The following is a 24,529-nucleotide window of genomic DNA, read 5'->3' on the forward strand; positions in this document are numbered from 1 at the left end:
TATACAGTGACAGGCTGTAACAGAGGAATTCAAAACTGGCAGCCTCTGGGAACTATTATATGCTGACAAACTTGGACCCATGGCGGATTCTATGTCAGAGCTAGAAAGGAAATTACAGGTGTAAGCTGCCTGGCTCGATTTGCAGGAAAGGTGTAGGTATGAATTCCATATACTTTGGACTTATTATTATTATTATTATTATTATTATTATTATTATTATTATATTATATTATTATTATTATTATTATTTATTATTATTATTATTATTATTATTATTATTATTATTATTATTATTATTATTATTATTTGTTATTATTATTTATTATCATCCTTATTATTATTTATTATTATTATTATTTATTATCATCATTATTATTATTATTAATTACTATTATTATTATTTATTATCAGCATTATTATTATTATTATTATTATTATTATTATTATTATTATTATTATCATTACAATTATTATTATTTATTATTATTATTATTATTGTTATTATTTGTTATTATTATTTATTATCATCCTTATTATTATTTATTATTATTATTATTATTATTTATTATCATCATTATTATTATTATTAATTACTATTATTATTATTTATTATCAGCATTATTATTATTATTATTATTATTATTATTATTTATTATTATTTATTATCATCATTATTATTAATCTTAATTATCATCATCATCATATTATTATTATTATTATTATTATCAATGTTATTATTATTATTATTATATTATTATTATTATATTATTATTATTATTATATTATTATTATTATTATTATCATTATTATTATTATTATTATTATTTTCATCAATATTATTATTATTATTATTATCATTATTATTATTATTATTTATTATTATAATCATTATTATTATTATTATTATTTTATTTATTATCATCATTATTATTATTATTAATTATCATCATCATCATCATCATCAATATTATTATTATTATTATTATTATTATTATTATTATTATTATTTATTATTATTATTATTATTATTTATTATCATCATTATTATTATTATTATTATTATTATTATTTATTATTATTATTATTATTTTTATCAATATTATTATTATTTATTATTATTATTATTACTATTATTATTATTATCAATATTATTATTTATTATTATTATTATTTATTATTATTATTATTCTATGTTTGACTTTTGCTTTATGTCTGTACAAGTTGGCTCCAAGTCTCACCCAGAGACCTCAAGAGACAACAGGTTGGAAGTTCTGTGCCATATATTTGGTTTTTTTTTTTTTGGTGTTGTACTAGTGAATGTCTAATACATAAAAATAAAATAAAAAATAAAAGAATAAAATAAAATAAAATAAAATAAATAAATAAATAAATAAATAAAAGTCTGTTTTAAACCTTGGGATTACATAGAGAGTATTTTGCGTAGGATATGAGCAGTTCCCACGAGCACTATCTTTTGAATTTCTGCCATTTTGGGGTTTCCTGGTATCTGAGTTAGGTAGCAATTAGTCCCTTTCGTTATCATTCCCAGGGCACCTATGACAACAGGTATTGTTTTAGTCTTCAGCTTCCACATTTTGCTGATTTCTATTTCAAGATCTTTATATTTGCTCAGTTTTTGGTAGGTCTTGACAGATACGTTTATATCGATTGGGACAGTCATATCAATGAGGAGGCATGTTCTTTGTCTGAAGTCTTTCAATATGATGTCTGGCCTATTTGCATCTATCTTCCTGTCAGTTTGAATGTTGAAGTTCCAGAGGAGTGACATATGGTCATTTTCAAGCACTGGAGGTGAATTGTGTTCCCACCAGTTTTTTTCATGGGGCAAATCCAGGTTTTTGCAAATTACCCAGTGAATATATTGTGCAGCTCTATCATGTCTGTTGAGGTACTCTGTAGGCGCTAGAAGACTGCACTTGGAGACCACATGGTCAATTGTTTCATTTTGTTGCTTGCATACACGACACGTTGGACTGCTTCTGATCTTTAATATGTTGGCCTGGTAGTTTCTTGTTGGTAGGCATTGATCTTGAGCTGCTATGATAAACCCCTCTGTTTCAGATTTTAAGCCAGAGGCCATTAGCCATTGATGGGTCAGGGCTTTGTCAATATCTGCATTATTCGCTCTCTTTGGGTATTTGCCATAGAGAGGTTTTTCTTGTCATTTATTATTCAGAATATTTAAGGCCGCAGTTTTGGCATGGGTTTTCATGCGCTTAGCTTTTTCTGTGCTTGTTTCTTGTATGTCTATCTCTAATTCCGAAATTGGTTGTATTCGGAATTCACTTAGATATTCCTTTGCTTGTTTTGTGACTGAGTATGATGCTTTCTTGTTTTCATGTTTTGAGACAAGTTTTAACATCCAGTCCTCAGAGTTTTTCAGGTAGGTGTCTAGGCCAATTGTAGCAATCTTCATTGTTATTGCCAGTTGTAAAAGACCACGGCCTCCCTCTTTTCTTGGCAGATAGAGTCATTCTGTATCTGCCTTAGGGTGGTGCATTCTATGCATTGTCAACAGTTTCCTTATTTTTCTGTCGAGCTGACATATTTCAGTAATTGACCAGTTAACAATATTGAAACTGTAAGTCACGACTGGTATAGCTAATGCATTGATCGCTTCGATCCTGTTTCTTGCATTCAGCTCTTCGATAGCATTCTCTCCTGATCCTTTCCTTCATCTCTGAATGCCTTATTCCGTTCCCTTCAATTACCCCTAGGTACTTGTAGCTCTTCACTGGGTCTAGTTCTTTTATGACATTCTGCTGGTTAAGGTTAACGTTAGACGTTTCTGTCATTTTTCCTTTGATAAAGGTAGCTTTTGCACATTTATCGAAGCCGAATTGCATTCTGATGTTGTCACTGAATTGTTTGACTATCGCTAGTAAGCCCTTGAGTTGTTGGTCATTTTTTGCAAAAAGCTTTAAATCATCCATATAAATGAGGTGATTTATATTTTTATCAAACATTTTATACCCGTACTGCGCATCATTGAGCAGCTTTGAGAGAGGTATTAAGGATAAACAAAAGAGGAGTGGTGACAGTGAGTCACCCTGGAAAATGCCACACGAAATTTTTACATCACCAGCATTTAGGGATTCATTGTCACTGTTCAGAGTTAGTGTGGTTCTCCATGATCTCATGCTTACAGTCAAGAAGTTTCGCAGAGTAGGTGCTATCTTATACATTTCCAGGCATTTCCTAATCCAGCTATGTGGTAGGCTATCAAAAGCCTTTTTATAGTCTATCCAGGCTATTGATAAGTTTTTGTGTCGTTTGTGACAATCTTCTAAGATCATCTTATTGATGAGTAGTTGGTCTTTACAGCCGTAGGATCCACGTTTACATCCTTTCTGTTCATTAGGGAATATGCTGCTGTCTGTTAAAAAACTATAGGTATATTCCGTCAGGACAGATGTTAGCGTTTTGTACATAGTTGTTAAGCAGGTTATGGGTCTATAGTTTTTTGGTTCATTTGTTTCTTCACTTTTTGGAAGCAGGAATGTTAACCCATTAACTAGCCAAGGAGGCATCCTACTAGGGTGTTGCAAAACATCATTGTAAAGTTCTGTTAGCAGTTCATGGCTCTCTGGGAAGGCATTCAGCCAGAAGTTAGGAATTTTATCCTTTCCTGGAGACTTCCATTTGCTTGACCTCCTGAGAGCAGATCTTATATCTTCTACCTTGACACCCTCCCACTTTTGCTCTTCTAAGGGGTCCAGTTCTGTGGATATTCTGTCAATCCAGGGGGCCTTTTCGTTGTGTGTTTTTTCTTCTGCCCAGATTTTATTCCAAAATCCCTGCACTTCTTCTTTTGATGGTACAGACCTTGCAGTAAACGCTGTTTTTCCTATCTTCCTGTAAAAATTCTTGGTGTTATTATTATTATTATTATTATTATTATTTATTATTATTATTACTATTATTATTATTATTTATTATTATTATTATTATCATTCTTCTTATAATTATTACTATTATTATTATTATTATTATTATCAATATTATTAATATTTATTATTATCAATATTATTATTATTTATTATTATTATTATTATTATCATTATTATTATTATTATTATTTTCATCAATATTATTATTATTATTATTATTACTATTATTATTATTATTTATTATTATTATCATTATTTATTATTATTATTATTATCATTCTTCTTCTTCTTCTTCTTCTTCTTATTATTATTATCAATATTATTATTATTTATTATTATTATTATTATTATTATTATTATCATTATTATTATTATTATTATTTTCATCAATATTATTATTATTATTATTACTATTATTATTATTATCTATTATTATAATCATTATTTATTATTATTATTATTATCATTCTTCTTCTTCTTCTTCTTCTTATTATTATTATTATTATTATTATTATTATTATTATTATCATTCTTATTATTATTATTAATCAATTCCTTACCGTTTATATTCAAATCAATGTTCCCAATGTTCCGGTTGTAATCGCAAAATGTCCAAGACAAACAATCCTTGGTAACTTTTCGGATCCAAAGAGTGGATATGTTTCCACTCTGCGTCACCTTAAAATCAGAGCTGTTGGTGCATGTTCCGTCACACTCATATCTATGGTTATCACATCTCCAAACAACGGGTCTTCGCATATTTGGCGCCACAACCTGAAGAGTGGTGCTTTCATTGAGGACAACATTTACTGAAAAAAAAAAAAATCAGGTAATAATTTTGATTTCTAACCACATGGTTCTGGGTTCATTCCCACTGCGTGGCACCTTGGGCAAGTGTTTTCTACTATAGCATCGGGCTGACCAAAGCCTTGTGAGTGGATTTGGTAGACAGAACTGAAAAGAAGACCGTTGTATATATATATATATATATATATATATACATGTATGTATGTATGTATGTATGTATGTGTGAATATGTTTGTGTGTCTGTGTTTTTTCCCCCAACATCGCTTGACAACCGATGCTGGTGTGTTTGTGTCCCTGTTACTTAGCGGTTCGGCAAAAGAGACCGATAGAATAAGTACTAGGCATATAAAGAATAAGTTCTGGGGGTCGATTTGATCGACTAAAGGCAGTGCTCCAGCATGGCCACAGTCACATGACTGAAACAAGTAAAAGAGTAAACTTAGCGGTTCGGCAAAAGAGACCGATAGAATAAGTACTAGGCTTACAAAGAATAAGTCCTGGCGGGGCGATTTGATCGACTAAAGGCAGTGCTCCAGCATGGCCACAGTCGCATGGCTGAAACAAGTGAAAGAGTAAAAGAGTAAATGTTATCAGGAATTGTGTAACAAAAAAAATTGTTAAAATATTTTGTGAACAGTAAAACTTTAACCGATTAATTGTACATAAATTTGAACAACGAAATCTTATATGGACAGTCATAGCGATCCCTATTGAAAACTACGGCTCTAGGGGATTCCCTGATTTGTGTTTCTGGCTCTTTAGCCTTACTCAATGGGAAATGTCAAAGGGAGATAACTCTGGGCAGACTCGAAACTATAGCTTTATCTCAAGAATAGTCACTACCAGTGACTGAGTTTCACTAGTGAACTGCCTGGTCAGAATAAAACTTTAGAAAAACGAACAAAATAGTGACTAAAGTATATGAGTTAAGGGAAAGAAATAGAAGACAGGATTGAAAAGGTAATGTCTAGTTTAAAAGGGGGAAAAGGGTTTGTTAATACCGGATGCAAGGCGATACAATAGAAAATACTTGGTCGAAAATGAAGGATGCTTTCATTTCATTATTAGAAGAATGCGTAGAGTGTGTAAACAGAAAGAATGAGACTTGATCACAAGAGACACTAATAGCCTTAGAAGTAAGAAAGAAGCTAAAGGAAAAATTACAATTGGCAAGCTTAGAAGTAGAGATAAATAAATGTCAGGGAAATTAGAAAATAAGGAAGTTAAAAAACAATTAAGGGACAAGCGAAAATATTTTGAAAATTTAGCAAAGATAGCAGAAAGTGCAGCTCAGGGCCAGAACATGAAAGAGTTGTACAACACAAGTAAATTAATATCCGAGAAGAGAGTAAGAGTATAAAAGGCAGTAAAAGGGAAGAGTGGCCGGATGCTAAGATTAATCCTAGATCAAAAAAAAATCGATGGAAGGAGCATTTTGAAGATCTGCTAAGTAGACTACCTCCAGACACAATAGCTAAGATTGTGCCAAGAAATTTGGATCTTAACATCAGCCTTGACCCACCGTCCAAGTTTGAAATAAGAAAGTTAAAAAACAATTAAGGGACAAGCGAAAATATTTTGAAAATTTAGCAAAGACAGCAGAAAGTGCAGCTCAGGGCCAGAACATGAAAGAGTTGTACAACACAAGTAAATTAATATCCGAGAAGAGAGTAAGAGTATAAAAGGCAGTAAAAGGGAAGAGTGGCCGGATGCTAAGATTAATCCTAGATCAAAAAAAAATCGATGGAAGGAGCATTTTGAAGATTTGCTAAGTAGACTACCTCCAGACACAATAGCTAAGATTGTGCCAAGAAATTTGGATCTTAACATCAGCCTTGACCCACCGTCCAAGTTTGAAATAAGAAAGTTAAAAAACAATTAAGGGACAAGCGAAAATATTTTGAAAATTTAGCAAAGACAGCAGAAAGTGCAGCTCAGGGCCAGAACATGAAAGAGTTGTACAACACAAGTAAATTAATATCCGAGAAGAGAGTAAGAGTATAAAAGGCAGTAAAAGGGGGAAGGGTGGCCGGATGCTAAGATTAATTCTAGATCAAAAAAAAATCGATGGAAGGAGCATTTTGAAGATCTGCTAAGTAGACTACCTCCAGACACAATAGCTAAGATTGTGCCAAGAAATTTGGATCTTAACATCAGCCTTGACCCACCGTCCAAGTTTGAAATAAGAAAGTTAAAAAACAATTAAGGGACAAGCGAAAATATTTTGAAAATTTAGCAAAGACAGCAGAAAGTGCAGCTCAGGGCCAGAACATGAAAGAGTTGTACAACACAGTAAATTAATATCCGAGAAGAGAGTAAGAGTATAAAAGGCAGTAAAAGGGGGAAGGGTGGCCGGATGCTAAGATTAATTCTAGATCAAAAAAAAATCGATGGAAGGAGCATTTTGAAGATCTGCTAAGTAGACTACCTCCAGACACAATAGCTAAGATTGTGCCAAGAAATTTGGATCTTAACATCAGCCTTGACCCACCGTCCAAGTTTGAAATAAGAAAGTTAAAAAACAATTAAGAGACAAGCGAAAATATTTTGAAAAGCAAAAGATTGGCTAAAAGTTATGAGTTGAGGGAAAGAAATAGAAGACGGAACTGAAAAGGTAATGTCTAGTTTAAAAGGGGGAAAAGGGTTTGTTAATCAATTTACCACTTTGGATAATCTTGTGAAGTTGTACTCGTGACGAAGTTTCTATTCTTGTGAAACCTGTAAAAGAGGAAATAAAAATTTTTGATTTTCAGATTTTAGATTTGATCAAAAGGATTGTTTACTACCATAGATCCTCGAGTATAATCCGCATTTTTTCCCTAAAATTTAAAGGTCAAAATCCCTAGTGCGTACTATATATAAGGTTAAAAATGAAAATTATTTTCTAAGCAATGTCCTATGACTATACTCCAAGATTTACGGTATATATATATATATATATATATATATATATATATATATATATATATATATATATATATACACCATAAATCCTATATATATATATACCGTAAATCCTCGAGTATAATCCACATTTTCCCCCCCAAATTTAAAGGTCAAAATCCCTACAGCGTACTATATACGAGGTTAAAAATGAAAATTATTTCCTAAGCAATGTCCGAGTCTCTATTTGCTGTCCGGCAATGTTTATTCAGACGCATTTTGTGATGTCGGGAGTGAAAATACCTTAAGCTAAGCCTGAAAGCAATGAAGTCATAAAAGAATCATCCCTAACTTGCAGTAAGCAACATTTATTAAACATTATTACTGTTATTTCTTAATTTTCTGCAAACAAAATGCACAAAAAAGCTACACGTTTGCATTATGTTATATATACAGTAATAATAAAGGACGATACTGTATGCATTTTTACAAACCAAGGACGTTATATAGACCTCCTTGACTCAAGTTAGAGAAGGGGTGCATATTATATACAAGGTTTCGGTTTTTCAGAGGTGCAGCCCCCTAAAAATCCCCTGCGTATTATACTCAAGGGCGGATTATACTCAAGGATTTACGGTAATTTTATTACAATAATTAAATAACAATTAACACTTGTAGATATAATTAGAATGCCCACCACCAAAAAAAGAAAAAAAACATTATATAAGCGTAGGGGTGGCTGTGTGGTAAGTAGCTTGTTTACCAACCACATGGTTCCGGGTTCAGTCCCACTGCGTGGCACCTTGGGCAAGTGTCTTCTACTATAGCCTCGGGCCGACCAAAGCCTTGTGAGTGGATTTGGTAGACGGAAACTGAAAGAAGCCCGTCGTATATATGTATATATATATATATTGTGTGTGTGTGTGTGTGTGTGTGTGTGTGTGTGTGTCTTTCCCCCCAACATCGCTTGACAACTCATGCTGGTGTGTTTACGTCCCCGTCACTTAGCGGTTCGGCAAAAGAGCGATGGAATAAGTACTAGGCTTACAAAGAATAAGCCTTGGGGTCGATTTGCTCGACTAAAGGCGGTGCTCCAGTATGGCCACAGTCACATGACTCAAACAAGTAAAAGCGTGAAAGCGTGAAAGCGTACCTGTAAAGTTATGTTGAAATGTTTCTTTTTTGGCCAGGTATAGATATTGTTACAATTTTCTCTAGATCCCCACTATTTGGACGATACAGAAAATATCTGCCTTGAAGTGTCACATCTATTTTTGTCATACAACTCACATCAGGTAATTGCAAATTGTGATCACAGAGATGGTTGTCATGGAAATTCACAAGCATTTTTGTTCTTTTCATTTAAAGGTCAATGTAAGCAAATATCAAGATGTTATTTATGTTGCTCAGGATAAACTTGGACGATTTAGAATTTAATATTTTCAGATGAAAAAAAAATGAGATCTTTTCGGTTTCAACGGCAGTTTTTTCTAGCGGTGTCATATGAAATTGTCACCCATAATTATGACCCTAGTATCAATCTATTGCATTTCAATCTATTTTAGGGTTATGGTTAGTTAGGGTTAGGGTTAGGGGTGGCGGAAGGGTATCTTTTTTTCTTCACAAATGTTAATAAACCCAATCTGTTTCTTAAACGAGGGACATATTCATACGGCACAGACTGTTTTTACCTCAATAGACGTCATTGATTGGTTGAAATTGCAGAAATTGAAGAAAAAAAACAATATCTTACAACCTATAGAATTTTCTCAATAAAGCCAAGAGAAAATGATGTTTTATAAACACATTCTACCAGTATACGAAGTTTAAAAGTGTTTAGTTACGTGGAAATTATTTTAAAAAACTGCCGTTCAAACCGAAAAGACCCAAAAAAGTTATATTGTGTAATATCACATAAGTAAAGATAAAATATAATTTTTTTCTTTTTTTTTGTTTTCACAAGTGAAATAATTTGGATAAATTAAATTGGGATTAGTGAATAGAATCACACAGATTCTATTTGAGGTTTTAAATACAAAAACATATTCCACTGTTAACGATATACAGAAAGACAGAGTCAGTTCTTTCACTGATATTGCAAATAACTGGTAAACTCTCGGTTCAAAGTCTCTCTTGACCAGAAATGGCCTGAACTCTCTGTATGACCACCCTCCCTGTACATAACTCCCTGTCCCCCTACATGGCCTTGCTTTTGCTTTTTGAGCCAAAAAATTTTGAATTGAATTGAATTGAAAAATAAATATTAGAGACGGAAGAAATATTAATGCAAAATGGCAATCTTCATATCCTACTTAACCCTTTTGTTACCATATTTCTGTCGAGATGTTCTGTGTTTCTTTCAATTAATTTTAAATACAACAAAGAATTTAGTAAAATAACTTAGTTATTGTTAAGCTAGTGTTAGGAACATAAATTGTGACTAAGGTTTGGTGGAAGATTTTAATTCAGAACTTGTGAAAACAAGGCATTTGTACTACAGGGTCAGAGTTGGTTTCAGCTGGGTTGGTAACAAAATGGTTAAGAATTGTTTCTCTATTATATTTTTAACCCTTTTGTTACCCTATTTCTGTTGAGATGCTCTGTGTTTCTTTCAATTAATTTTAAATATAACAAAGAATTTAGTAAAATAACTTAGTTATCATTCAGCTAGTGTTAGGAACATAAATTGTGACTAAGGTTTGGTGGAAGATTTTAATTCAAAACTTATGAAAACAAGACGTTTGTACACAGGACCAGAGGCGGTTTCAGCTGGGTTGGTATCAAAAGGGTTAAGAATTGTTTCTCTATTATATATTTTTAAGCCTTTTGTTACCATATTCTATTGAGATGCTCTGTGTTTCTTTCAATTAATTTTAAATATAACAAGCAATTTAGTAAAATAACATCGTTATCATTAAGCTAGTGTTAGGAACATAAATTGTGACTAAGGTTTGGTGGAAGATTTTAATTCAAAACTTATGGAAACAAAACATTTGTACTACAGAGCCAGAGGTGGTTTCAGCCAGGTTGGTATCAAAAGGGTTAAGAATTGTTTCTCTATTATATTTTTTAACCTTTTGTTACCATATTCTGTCAAGATGTTCTGTGTTCTTTCAATTATTTTAAATATAACAAACAATTTAGTTAAATAACTTAGTCATCATTAAGCTAGTGTTAGGAACATAAATTGTGACTAAGGTTTGGTGGAAGATTTTAATTCAAAACTTATGAAAACCAGACATTTGTACTACAGAGCCAGAGGTGGTTTCAGCCAGGTTGGTATCAAAAGGGTTAAGAATTGTTTCTCTATTATATATTTTTAACCCTTTTGTTACCATATTCTGTCAAGATGTTCTGTGTTTCTTTCAATTATTTTAAATATAACAAACAATTTAGTAAAATAACTTGGTTATCATTAAGCTAGTGTTAGGAACATAAATTGTGACTAATGTTTGGTGGAAGATTTTAATTCAAAACTTATGAAAACAAGACATTTGTATCTCAGAGCCAGAAGTGGTTTCAGCCAGGTTGGTATCAAAAGGGTTAAGAATTGTTTCTCTATTATATATTTTTAACCCTTTTGTTACCATATTTCTGTTGAGATGCTCTGTGTTTCTTTTAATTAATTTTGAATATAATAAAGAATTTAGTAAAATAACTTAGTTAGTGTTAGGAACATAAATTGTGACTAAGGTTTGGTGGAAGATTTTAATTCAAAACTTATGGAAACAAAACATTTGTACTACAGAGCCAGAGCCGGTTTCAGCTTGGTTGGTAACAAAAGGGTTAAAGTGGATGTATTGTAAAATTGCCTTGAGAGATCCTTTCACGTAGAGGTATAGTGCTAGAAGACGAGAATCATCTGGCACGGTTGTTAGAACTACTAGGTCGTTAAATAAAATTATGTATTGTCCTTATCATCATCATCATCATCATTTAGCGTCCGTTTTCCATGCTAGCATGGGTTGGACGGTTCAACTGGGGTCTGGGGAGCCCGAAGGCTGCACCAGGCCAGTCAGATCTGGCAGTGTTTCTACAGCTGGATGCCCTTCCTAACGCCAACCACTCCGAGAGTGTAGTGGGTGATTTTATGTGCCACCGACACAGGTGCCAGACGAGGCTGGCGAACGGCCACGCTCGGATGGTGTTTTTATGTGCCACCGACACAGGTGCCAGACGAGGCTGGCAGACGGCCACATTTCAGAAAAATATTTTCACCACAATAAAACAGTTAAACAATTTGTGAGGTATTTTGTGGCGAGCTGGCAGAAACATTAGCACGCTGGGCGAAATGCTTAGCGATATTTCGTCCACCGCTACGTTCTGAGTTCAAATTCTGCCGAGGTCGAATTTGCTTTTCATCCTTTTAAAAAGGCGGTGAGCTGGCAGAAACGATAGCACGCCGGGCAAAATGCTTAGCGATATTTCGTCTGCTGTTACGTTCTGAGCTCAAATTCCGCCGAGGTCGACTTTGCCTTTCATCCTTTTAAAAAGGTGGCGAGCTGGCAGAAACGTTAGCAAGCCGGGCGAAATGCTTAGCGATATTTCGTCTGATGTTACGTTCTGAGTTCAAATTCCGCCGAGGTCGACTTTGCCTTTCATCCTTTCGGGGTCGATAAATTAAGTACCAGTTATGCACTGGGGTCAATATAATCGACTTAATACGTACGTCTGTCCTTGTTTGTCCTCTCTGTGCTTAGTCACTTGTGGGTAGTAAAGAAATAGGTATTTTGCATTTGAGAATGACAGAAGTGGGGAGCAGTCTGTCTAGCAGCATGACAGGCATATCTCAAGATGTGTCTTTGGCAAAAGCAAAACTGAATAATTAGCAGAAAAATGTATTCGTTAAGTTAATGTAAATGATGTTTGAAACAATTATTTTTACAAAGATAATATAGGTTAACATCATCATCATCATCATCATCATCATCATCATCGTTTAACGTCCGTTTTCTGCGCTAGCACGGGTTGGATGGTTCGACCGGGGTCTGGGAAGCCAAGAGGCTGCACCAGGCTCCAGTCTGATCTGGCAGTGTTTCTACAGCTGGATGCCCTTCCTAACGCCAACCACTCCATGAGTGTTGTGGGTGCTTTTTACGTGCCACTGGCACAGGTGCCTGGGGAGCCTGGCATGAGCCACGATCGGTTGGTGCTTTTTACGTGTCACCGGCACAGAAGCCAGGCAAGGCGGCGCTGGCATCGGCCAAGTTCGGATGGTGCTTTTTACATGCCACCGGCACAGAACGTGCTACCGGCACAGAGAATTAATTTAAAAAGAAAATGAATTTAAAATGAATTTAAAAATAAAAATAAAGCAAAAACGAAAACTTACAAGAACACAGTGAAAGGACACAGAAGAGCAATTTAAGGACGTCCATGATCTGAAAAATAGTTTTTTAAAAACGAAAGTTGACTACCAGACAATATAAGGAACAATTGTGGAGGCGCGTGGCTTAGTGGTTAGGGTGTCGAACTCATTGATAATAATATATAATAATGAAATTATTGTATACAGTGCTCAGGTGCACCACAACTTGTTAAAAGTGCATATAAAGCATATGCAGTAATGTACAAATGTCTGGAAAGTGAACAGTGCATGAGTCAGATACATGCTTGCGTGTGTATGGAGGGGAGAAAATCAGGTGTAGTGTTGGTGAATCTCAGGAAGCATGGAAGTTTTGAAGGATGCAATGCTCCGACAACTAACAACTGATGCCGGCAGTCTGTTCCATGCTTCAGCAACTCTTAGCATGAAAAAATGTTTCCGAAAGTCATGGAAGGAGCGGTGCTGTTTTCTTATTTTGTAAACATGTCCACGGGTGTTAGACAGGTGGAGTTTGAAAAGGTGCTCAGAATTATTGTTTGTAAGATAGTTAATAATTTTATGGGTGTCTGCCAAGTCAGCTGCCAGACGTCGGAGTTTCAATGTATCCATGCCCAGGGAAGTAAGGCGTTCAGAATATGGCAAATGCCTGATGGAGGGTATTGTATACAGTGCTCAGGTGCAATACAACTTGTCAAAAGTGCGTATAAAGCATATGCAGTAACGTGCAAATGTCTGGGAAGTGAACAGTGTATGAGTCAGATACATGCTTGTGTGTGTATGGAGGGGAGAAAGATCAGGTGTGGTGTTGGTGAATCTCAGGAAGCATGGATGTTTTGAAGGATGCAGTGCTCCGACAACTAACAACTGATGCTGGCAGTTTGTTCCATGCTTCAGCAACTCTCAGCGTGAAAAAATGTTTCTGAAAGTCATGGAAGGAGCTATGGTGTTTTCTGACTTTGGATGGGTTATCTCTCTCTCACTCTCTCTCTCTCTATATATATATATATATCTATATATGATCAAAAATAAGGAACAAGAATGACTCCGGAGTCATTCTTGTTACTTAATTTTGATTATAATCACCCCGCATATTTTTATGGGTAACACCATACAAAATTCTGGTGCATCTAAATTAAGTACCATATTCATCTGAATCTAAATTATATATATATATGTATAGGTGGATGGGTTATATATCTCTCTCTCTATATATATAGACATATATATATATATATATATATATATATATATATATATATATATTATATATATATATTATATATATATATATATTTGTAAAAAATGAAGTTCGAAAATGCTGCTGTATTATACAATTTTTAATTTTTATATATACATTATAACATGTTTCAGTTCCTGAAATGAACCGTATCAAAAAAAGTTATATATAAAAAAAGACAGCTCATGCCGTCAAACACAAGAAATTCATTTATAATACACAACGGAGTCAGACATCTTAGAGTTCATGTATAGTTGATATATAGTTCATGTATAGTTGATATATAGTTTGAAGTATATGTTCAAAGTGTTCGATGCAGTGGCCCACGGTGGCGATACGTATTCAATACAAAAAACAGATCAAAGTGGTGGAAAGCGGTCAATACAGAAGATTGATGTTTCCGAAAGAGCGAGGAATTCATTTTTACCTTAAGCAATTGTGATGACCCATGAGTGTGTGTGTCTGTCTGTCTGTGTGTTTCCTTAAAACTTGAGAACTACACAACCAATTTCATTCAAATTTTACACATGCCTTACTTAGGGTCCGGGGCTTGTCATTGGCAAAAATAATTTTTTAACTTTTTGCCTAGGGTGAGCCCGCAGCAATATCATATCTTCTCCACTACAATTCCCTAAAACGTGAGAACTACACAACCAATTCCATTCAAATTTTACACTTGCCTTACTTAGGGTCCATGTAGTTTCATGGGCAAAAAAAATGTTCAACTTCTTGCCTAGAGTGAGCCCATAGCAATATCATATCTTCTCCACGATTTCAGTATTACGTGTTAAAAGTGAAACAAAAACGTTTCTCTATTTTATGTCAGATACTTTCACTTTAACAATAAAAATAATGATAACAATTGAATTATATGTAGTAAGTAATAATTAAAATCAAACTAAAGTATAATATAATCATAACATAACAAAAGTAAAAATAGCATTTGGTATAAAATTGCATCAATGACTTGAACTTGAATAAGTGGTTTCACATGAATGGGAATGAATTAAAAATAAAATTAGCGTGCAGAAATGGAATAGTCCAGATGGATAATAAAAAATTAAATTAAAGGAAAGACTATTCTCTATAAAGTATACAATGTAGAGTAAAAAGAAGATTTGAACACCTGGCTCCAAGTTATACGTGTTGTTATCTGTGATTAGACGTTGAAATTTTGTTGTGTAAAGTGATTAATATCGCGCGAGGCATTTGCCTCCACGTGTAGAAACCTTCCGAAGAAGGTGAATTGACCCTCTAGTCATGGCGACTTACGCGGGGGTCACGGGAAAGAAAAATAATGATTCGCCAGTAATCGTGAAGGATGTTTTCTTTGAGAAGAGTAGACTCAAGGAGTATGAAGGGCTATTCAAAGGGGAGGGTGATAGCGTGAAGCTGGTCCCCCCCGCGAAGGCAAGAGAGGACGAGGAGAGCAGGACTGTAACATGTGGAACCCAGGACAGAGATACAAGGAGGCTGGCAGGAGTGGAGATGGCAGAGGTCGAAAGGTGTCTGGGAGACGTAATGGGGAAATCGACCTACGTAAGTGGAGGCAAGAAGTTTGGTGCGGTGGAGGTGAGATGTGCAACGGAGGAAGTTGCAGCCTCACTGGCTTCCACTGTACTAGGAGCGGAAACATTTATAATGTGGCCCTCATGCAGGGGAAGAGGGTGGGTCCGGGTTGAAATCCCGAATGTGCCCCCAGAGGTGAGGACAGAATGGCTGGCAGCAGCTGTTCTAGGAGCGGCGGAGGAGGGGGTGGAGGTGGAATCCTTTAAGGAGTCCGGCGCGATAGACTGGAGGGGATGTGGGGTGGAGCTGTGTTTGATGGCCGCAAGGGGGGACATTGAAAGGTTCCCCTACAGAGTAGAAATTGAAGATGAGAGGGCCCTCAGTGTAATTGTGGAGGGAGGAGGGCCAAGCTGCTGCTTGTGCGGGACAGGGGGGCACATTAAGGGGGAGTGCCCGTTATACGAATTCGTAGTGGAGTGCGAGCGGGAGCTTGAAGAAGGGAAGAATACGGTGAATGAAAGGGAAAACATGGAGAAGGAGACAAAACAGCAAGAGAAGGGAAATAATGGGTCAGCGAAGGAGGGAGAAATGAAAGAAGGGAAAGAGGTGGAACCAAGACAGAGTCAGGAGGGGAAAAGGGAAAAGGAAGCAGCAGGAAAGGAACAAGAGAGAGATCGGAACCAAACGAAAAGAAGGGACGGCACGCAGGAGGAAAAGGAAGAGGAACATAAAACACGAGAGAGGGAGAGAACGGACAAGGAACCAAAAAGACAAGAGAAGGAAGAGGAAGGAAAGGAGGGCGAGGGGAGAGAAAGAGAGAAGCAAAGAGAGGAGAACAAGGAAGAAATAGGCCCGAAAGGAGAAACGAGGGAAAACGTAGGACGGAAGCAAGATTGCTACAAGTTAATAACCTTCCATTTCTGCCCTGAAATGAAGGAATTGACATGTAGTACGGAGGTACATGTGTGGGTCAACAGGATGACTGATCAGTGGCAGGAGACTGCTCTGATCCCCGAAGAAAGAGTCGCTGAGTTCCTCAGAGCTGCCGGAGAAAATGTAATTTTTTACACGGGTGTTCGAATGAAAGAGCGGCTGCCTGAGGGCTCAGTGATTGACTTTAGAGACTTGAAAGGTATTATGGAATACGTATAAAATTGTGAGAAGAGAGAGAAGAAAGAAGAGAAAAAAGAAAAACATTGTGAAATATATGTGACGAAAATGTAACCTCTCGATTCCGGGGATCGAGTGGGCATTTACATCTCATTGTAAATATTCTTTCATATGTCATTTTTTATTTTTATTTTTTCCTTTTCTTGTCATTTCGCTTTCTTATTTTAAGTTCCCCGATTGTATTGTCCCCTCTATGTTCGCCCCTTGTGGGTAGTAATAAAATCACGTGGCTCCAAGTTATACGTGTTGTTATCTGTGATTAGACGTTGAAATTTTGTTGTGTAAAGTGATTAATATCGCGCGAGGCATTTGCCTCCACGTGTAGAAACCTTCCGAAGAAGGTGAATTGACCCTCTAGTCATGGCGACTTACGCGGGGGTCACGGGAAAGAAAAATAATGATTCGTCAATAATCGTGAAGGATGTTTTCTTTGAGAAGAGTAAACTCAAAGAGTATGAAAAGCTATTCAAAAGGGAGGGTGATAGCGTGAAGCTAATCCCCCCCGCGAAAGCAAAAGAGGACAAAGAAAACAAGACTGTAACATATAGAACCCAGGACAAAAATACAAAGAAACTGGCAAGAGTGGAGATAGCAGAAATCGAAAAATGTCTGGGAGACATAATGCAAAAATCGACCTATGTGAGTAGAGGCAAGAAATTTGGTACGGTGGAGGTGAGATGTGCAACGGAAGAAATTGCAGCCTCACTGGCTTCCACTGTACTAAGAGCGGAAACATTTATAATGTGGCCCTCATACAAGGGAAGAAGAGGGGTCCGGGTTAAAATCCCGAATATACCCCCAGAAGTGAAGACAGAATGGCTGGCAACAGCTATTCTAGGAGCAGCAGAAGAGGAAGTGGAGGTGGAATCCTTTAAGGAGTCCAACGCGATAAACTGGAGAGGATATGGGGTAGAACTGTGTTTGATGGCCACAAAAGAGGACATTGAAAGGTTCCCCTATAGAATAGAAATTGAAGATGAGAAAACCCTCAGTGTAATTGTAGAGGGAAGAAAGCCAAACTGCTACTTGTGCGGGACAAGGGGGCACATTAAAAAAGAGTGCCCGTTATGCGAATTCATAACGGAGTACGAGCAGGAGCTTGAAGAAAGGAGGAGTACGGTAAATGAAAAAGAAAACATAGAAAAGGAGACAAAACAACAAGAGAAAGGAAATAATAAGTCAACGAAGGAAAAAGAAATAAAAGAAAAGAAAGAAATAGAACAAAACAGAGTCAGGAAAAGAAAAAGGAAAAAGAAACAACAGGAAAAAAACAAGAGAGAGATCAGAACCAAACGAAAAGAAAAGACGGCACACAAAAAGAAAAAGAAAAGGAACATAAAACACGAGAGAAAGAGAAACAGACAAAGAACCAAAAAGACAAGAGAAGGAAGAAGAAAGAAAGAAGGCAAAAAGAGAGAAGAGAGAAACAAAGAGAGGAGAACAAGGAAGAAATAAGCCCGAAAGAAAAACGAGGAAAACGTAGGACGGAAACAAGATTACTACAAGTTAATAACCTTCCATTTCTGCCCTGAAATGAAGGAATTGACATGTAGTACGGAGGGACATGTGTGGGTCAACAGGATGACTGATCAGTGGCAGGAGACTGCTCTGATCCCCGAAGAAAGAGTCGCTGAGTTCCTCAGACGGGCCGGAGAGAGTGTAATTTTTTACACGGGTGTTCGAATGAAAGAGCGGCTGCCTGAGGGCTCAGTGATTGACTTTAGAGACTTGAAAGGTATTATGGAATACGTATAAAATTGTGAGAAGAGAGAGAAGAAAGAAGAGAAAAAAGAAAAACATTGTGAAATATATGTGACGAAAATGTAACCTCTCGATTCCGGGGATCGAGTGGGCATTTACATCTCATTGTAAATATTCTTTCATATGTCATTTTTTATTTTTATTTTTTCCTTTTCTTGTCATTTCGCTTTCTTATTTTAAGTTCCCCGATTGTATTGTCCCCTCTATGTTCGCCCCTTGTGGGTAGTAATAAAATCACCTGGCTCCAAGCTATACGTGTTGTTATCAGTGATTTGACGTTGAAATTTTGTTGTGTAAAGTGATTAATATCGCGCGAGGCATTTGCCTCCACGTGTAGAAACCTTCCGAAGAAGGTGAATTGACCCTCTAGTCATGGCGACTTACGCGGGGGTTACGGGAAAGAAAAATAATGATTCGTCGATAATCGTGAAGGATGTTTTCTTTGAGAAGAGTAAACTCAAAGAATACGAAAAGCTATTCAAAAGGGAGGGTGATAGCGTGAAGCTAATCCCCCCCGCGAAAGCAAAAGAGGACAAAGAAAACAAGACTGTAACATATAGAACCCAGGACAAAAATACAAAGAAACTGGCAAGAGTGGAGATAGCAGAAATCGAAAAATGTCTGGGAGACATAATGCAAAAATCGACCTATGTGAGTAGAGGCAAGAAATTTGGTACGGTGGAGGTGAGATGTGCAACGGAAGAAATTGCAGCCTCACTGGCTTCCACTGTACTAAGAGCGGAAACATTTATAATGTGGCCCTCATACAAGGGAAGAAGAGGGGTCCGGGTTAAAATCCCGAATATACCCCCAGAAGTGAAGACAGAATGGCTGGCAACAGCTATTCTAGGAGCAGCAGAAGAGGAAGTGGAGGTGGAATCCTTTAAGGAGTCCAACGCGATAAACTGGAGAGGATATGGGGTAGAACTGTGTTTGATGGCCACAAAAGAGGACATTGAAAGGTTCCCCTATAGAATAGAAATTGAAGATGAGAAAACCCTCAGTGTAATGTGTAGAGGGAGAAAGCCAAACTGCTACTTGTGCGGGACAAGGGGGCACATTAAAAAAGAGTGCCCGTTATACGAATTATAACGGAATACGAGCAGGAGCTTGAAGAAAGGAGGAGTACGGTAAATGAAAAAGAAAACATAGAAAGAGACCAAAACAACAAGAGAAAGGAAATAATAAGTCAACGAAGGAAAAAGAAATAAAAGAAAGAAATAGAACCAAAACAGAGTCAGGAAAAGAAAAAGGAAAAAAGAAAAAAAACAACAGGAAAAAAACAAGAGAGAGATCAGAACCAAACGAAAAGAAAAGACGGCACACACAAAAAGAAAAAGAAAAGGAACATAAAACACGAGAGAAAGAGAGAACAGACAAAGAACCAAAAAGACAAGAGAAGGAAGAAGAAGGAAAGAAAGAAAAGAAGGCAAAAAGAGAGAAAGAGAGAAACAAAGAGAGGAGAACAAGGAAGAAATAAGCCCGAAAAGAAAAAGAGGGAAAAAGTAGGACGAAAACAAGATTACTACAAGTTAATAACCTCCATTTCTGCCCTGAAATGAAGGAATGACATGTAGTACGGAGGGACATGTGTGGGTCAACAGGATGGACTGATCAGTGGCAGGAGGACTGCTCTGATCCCGAAGAAAGAGTCGCTGAGTTCCTCAGGGCTGCCGGAGAGAGTGTAATTTTTTACACGGGTGTTCGAATGAAAGAGCGGCTGCCTGAGGGCTCAGTGATTGACTTTAGAGACTTGAAAGGTATTATGGAATACGTATAGAATTGTGAGAAGAGAGAGAAGAAAGAAGAGAAAAAAGAAAATATTGTGAAATATATGTGACGAAAATGTAACCTCTCGATTCCGGGGATCGAGTGGGCATTTACATCTCATTGTAAATATTCTTTCATATGTCATTTTTTATTTTTATTTTTTCCTTTTCTTGTCATTTCGCTTTCTTATTTCAAGTTTCCCGATTGTATTGTCCCCTTTATGTTCGCCCCTTGTGGGTAGTAATAAAATCACATGGCTCCAAGCTATATACGTGTTGTTATCTGTGACTAGACAGGAATTTTTGTTGTGTAAATTGATAATTATCGCGCGAGGCGTTTGCCTCCACGTGTGGAAACCTTCCGAAGAAGGTGAATTGACCCTCTAGTCATGGCGACTTACGCGGGGGTCACGGGAAAGAAAAGTAATGATTTCTCGATAATCGTGAAGGATGTTTTCTTTGAGAAGGATAAACTCAAAGAATATGAAAAGCTCTTCAGAAGGGAGGGTGATAGCGTGAAGCTAATCCCCCCCGCGAAAGCAAAAGAGGACAAGGAAAGCAAGACAGTGACGTATAGAACCCAAGATAAAAATACGAAGAAGCTGGCTAGAGTGGAGATAGCCGAAATTGAAAAATGTCTGAGAGACATAATGCAAAAATCGACCTATGTGAGTAGAGGCAAGAAATTTGGTACGGTGGAGGTGAGATGTGCAACGGAAGAAATTGCAGCCTCACTGGCTTCCACTGTACTAAGAGCCGAAAATTTTACAATGTGGCCCTCATACAAGGGAAGAAGAGGGGTCCGGGTTAAAATCCCGAATATACCCCCAGAAATAAAAACAGAATGGCTGGCAACAGCTATTCTAGGAGCAGCAGAAGAGGAAGTGGAGGTGGAATCCTTTAAGGAGTCCAACGCAGTAAACTGGAGAGGATATGGGGTAGAACTGTGTTTGATGGCCACAAAAGAGGACATTGAAAGGTTCCCCTACAGAATAGAAATAGAAGACGAGAAAACCCTCAGTGTAATTGTAGAGGGAAGAAAGCCAAACTGCTACTTGTGCGGGACAAGGGGGCACATTAAAAAAGAGTGCCCGTTATACGAATTCATAACGGAGTACGAGCAGGAGCTTGAAGAAAGGAGGAAAGAATACGGTAAATGAAAAGAAAACATAGAAAAGGAGACAAAACAACAAGAGAAAGGAAATAATAAGTCAACGAAGGAAAAAGAAATAAAAGAAAAGAAAGAAATAGAACCAAAACAGAGTCAGGAAAAGAAAAAGGAAAAAGAAACAACAGGAAAAAAACAAGAGAGAGATCAGAACCAAACGAAAAGAAAAGACTGCACACAAAAAGAAAAAGAAAAGGAACATAAAACACGAGAGAAAGAGAGAACAGACAAAGAACCAAAAAGACAAGAGAAGGAAGAAGAAAGAAAAGAAGGCAAAAAGAGAGAAAGAGAGAAACAAAGAGAGGAGAACAAGGAAGAAATAAGCCCGAAAAGAAAAACGAGGGAAAACGTAGGACGGAAACAAGATTACTACAAGTTAATAACCTTCCATTTCTGCCCTGAAATGAAGGAATTGACATGTAGTACGGAGGGACATGTGTGGGTCAACAGGATGACTGATCAGTGGCAGGAGACTGCTCTGATCCCCGAAGAAAGAGTCGCTGAGTTCCTCAGAGCTGCCGGAGAGAGTGTAATTTTTTACACGGGTGTTCGAATGAAAGAGCGGCTGCCTGAGGGCTCAGTGATTGACTTTAGAGACTTGAAAGGTATTATGGAATACGTATAAAATGTGAGAAGAGAGAGAAGAAAGAAAGAGAGAAAAAAGAAAACATTGTGAAATATATGTGACGAAAATGTAACCTCTCGATTCCGGGGATCGAGTGGGCATTTACATCTCATTGTAAATATTCTTTCATATGTCATTTTTTATTTTTATTTTTTCCTTTTCTTGTCATTTCGCTTTCTTATTTCAAGTTTCCCGATTGTATTGTCCCCTTTATGTTCGCCCCTTGTGGGTAGTAATAAAATCACATGGCTCCAAGCTATATACGTGTTGTTATCTGTGACTAGACAGGAATTTTTGTTGTGTAAATTGATAATTATCGCGCGAGGCGTTTGCCTCCACGTGTGGAAACCTTCCGAGAAGGTGAATTGACCCTCTAGTCATGGCGACTTACGCGGGGGTCACGGGAAGAAAAGTAATGATTCTCGATAATCGTGAAGGATGTTTTCTTTGAGAGGATAAACTCAAAGAATATGAAAAGCTCTTCAGAAGGGAGGGTGATAGCGTGAAGCTAATCCCCCCCGCGAAAGCAAAAGAGGACAAGAAAGCAAGACAGTGACGTATAGAACCCAAGATAAAAATACGAAGAAGCTGGCTAGAGTGGAGATAGCCGAAATTGAAAAATGTCTGAGAGACATAATGCAAAAATCGACCTATGTGAGTAGAGGCAAGAAATTTGGTACGGTGGAGGTGAGATGTGCAACGGAAGAAATTGCAGCCTCACTGGCTTCCACTGTACTAAGAGCCGAAAATTTTACAATGTGGCCCTCATACAAGGGAAGAAGAGGGGTCCGGGTTAAAATCCCGATATACCCCCAGAAATAAAAACAGAATGGCTGGCAACAGCTATTCTAGGAGCAGCAGAAGAGGAGTGGAGGTGGAATCCTTTAAGGAGTCCAACGCGTAAACTGGAGAGGATATGGGGTAGAACTGTGTTTGATGGCCACAAAAGAGGACATTGAAAGGTTCCCCTACAGAATAGAATAGAAGACGAGAAAACCCTCAGTGTAATTGTAGAGGGAAGAAAGCCAAACTGCTACTTGTGTGCGGGACAAGGGGGCACATTAAAAAAGAGTGCCCGTTATACGAATTCATAACGGAGTACGAGCAGGAGCTTGAAGAAAGGAGAATACGGTAAATGAAAAAGAAAACATAGAAAAGGAGACAAAACAACAAGAGAAAGGAAATAATAAGTCAACGAAGGAAAAAGAAATAAAAGAAAAGAAAGAAATAGAACCAAAACAGAGTCAGGAAAAGAAAAAGGAAAAAGAAACAACAGGAAAAAACAGAGAGAGATCAGAACCAAACGAAAAGAAAAGACTGCACACAAAAAGAAAAAGAAAAGGAACATAAAACACGAGAGAAAGAGAGAACAGACAAAGAACCAAAAAGACAAGAGAAGGAAGAAGAAAGAAAAGAAGGCAAAAAGAGAGAAAGAGAGAAACAAAGAGAGGAGAACAAGGAAGAAATAAGCCCGAAAAGAAAAACGAGGGAAAACGTAGGACGGAAACAGATTACTACAAGTTAATAACCTTCCATTTCTGCCCTGAAATGAAGAATTGACATGTAGTACGGAGGGACATGTGTGGGTCAACAGATGACTGATCAGTGGCAGGAGACTGCTCTGATCCCCGAAGAAAGAGTCGCTGAGTTCCTCAGAGCTGCCGGAGAGAGTGTAATTTTTTACACGGTGTTCGAATGAAAGAGCGGCTGCCTGAGGGCTCAGTGATTGACTTTAGAGACTTGAAAGGTATTATGGAATACGTATAAAATTGTGAGAAGAGAGAGAAGAAAGAAGAGAAAAAAGAAAACATTGTGAATATATGTGACGAAAATGTAACCTCTCGATTCCGGGGATCGAGTGGGCATTTACATCTCATTGTAAATATTCTTTCATATGTCATTTTTTATTTTTATTTTTTCCTTTTCTTGTCATTTCGCTTTCTTATTTTAAGTTCCCCGATTGTATTACCCTTGTGGGTAGTAATAAAATCACATGGAGGAAAGCACCTTCGAAAAGTGTCTTGGTGCGACTATGAAAGGTATCTAATCAGAGGCGGTAAATTCGCCACAATAGAAACAAGGTTCGAGTCAACGGAGCGTGCAAGGGAGTACTCAACTTGAACCTTGGAAAGTGGAAATATTTTATTTTTACCTTTATATCTGGGACGTAAGACGTCCCGTAAAAAAATTTTTAATGCCCCCCATTCCCCCCCCCTCCGCGAAGTAGAGGTAGGCTGGATTGTAGCCACACTTCTATACAAGAGGGAGGACAAGATACAATTGATCGAAATTACAAGAGACGGGCTTACAATTCCAGTCTGTTATATATTGTGAGTATTGTTATCACTAGCGATATCAAGATA

At 36.8% G+C, this 24,529-nt stretch overlaps 1 protein-coding gene across 1 annotated transcript in view; it reads right to left on the bottom strand.

Moving 5' to 3' along the window:
• The window catches only part of LOC115230292, a 42,902-nt gene that overhangs the window by 11,084 nt on the left and 7,289 nt on the right, over positions 1-24,529 (bottom strand). The window contains exons 2-4 of the mRNA XM_029800492.2: positions 12,934-12,982; positions 7,380-7,436; positions 4,472-4,720 (exon numbers count right to left, since the gene is read on the bottom strand). Coding sequence (XP_029656352.1) covers positions 4,472-4,720; positions 7,380-7,436; positions 12,934-12,979 — 352 coding nt within the window. The 5' untranslated portion in view covers positions 12,980-12,982. The remainder of the gene's footprint in view (positions 1-4,471; positions 4,721-7,379; positions 7,437-12,933; positions 12,983-24,529) is intronic.

The sequence above is a fragment of the Octopus sinensis genome, unplaced genomic scaffold (assembly GCF_006345805.1).
Source record: "Octopus sinensis unplaced genomic scaffold, ASM634580v1 Contig15207, whole genome shotgun sequence".
In the NCBI taxonomy this organism is placed as follows: Eukaryota; Metazoa; Mollusca; class Cephalopoda; order Octopoda; family Octopodidae; genus Octopus; species Octopus sinensis.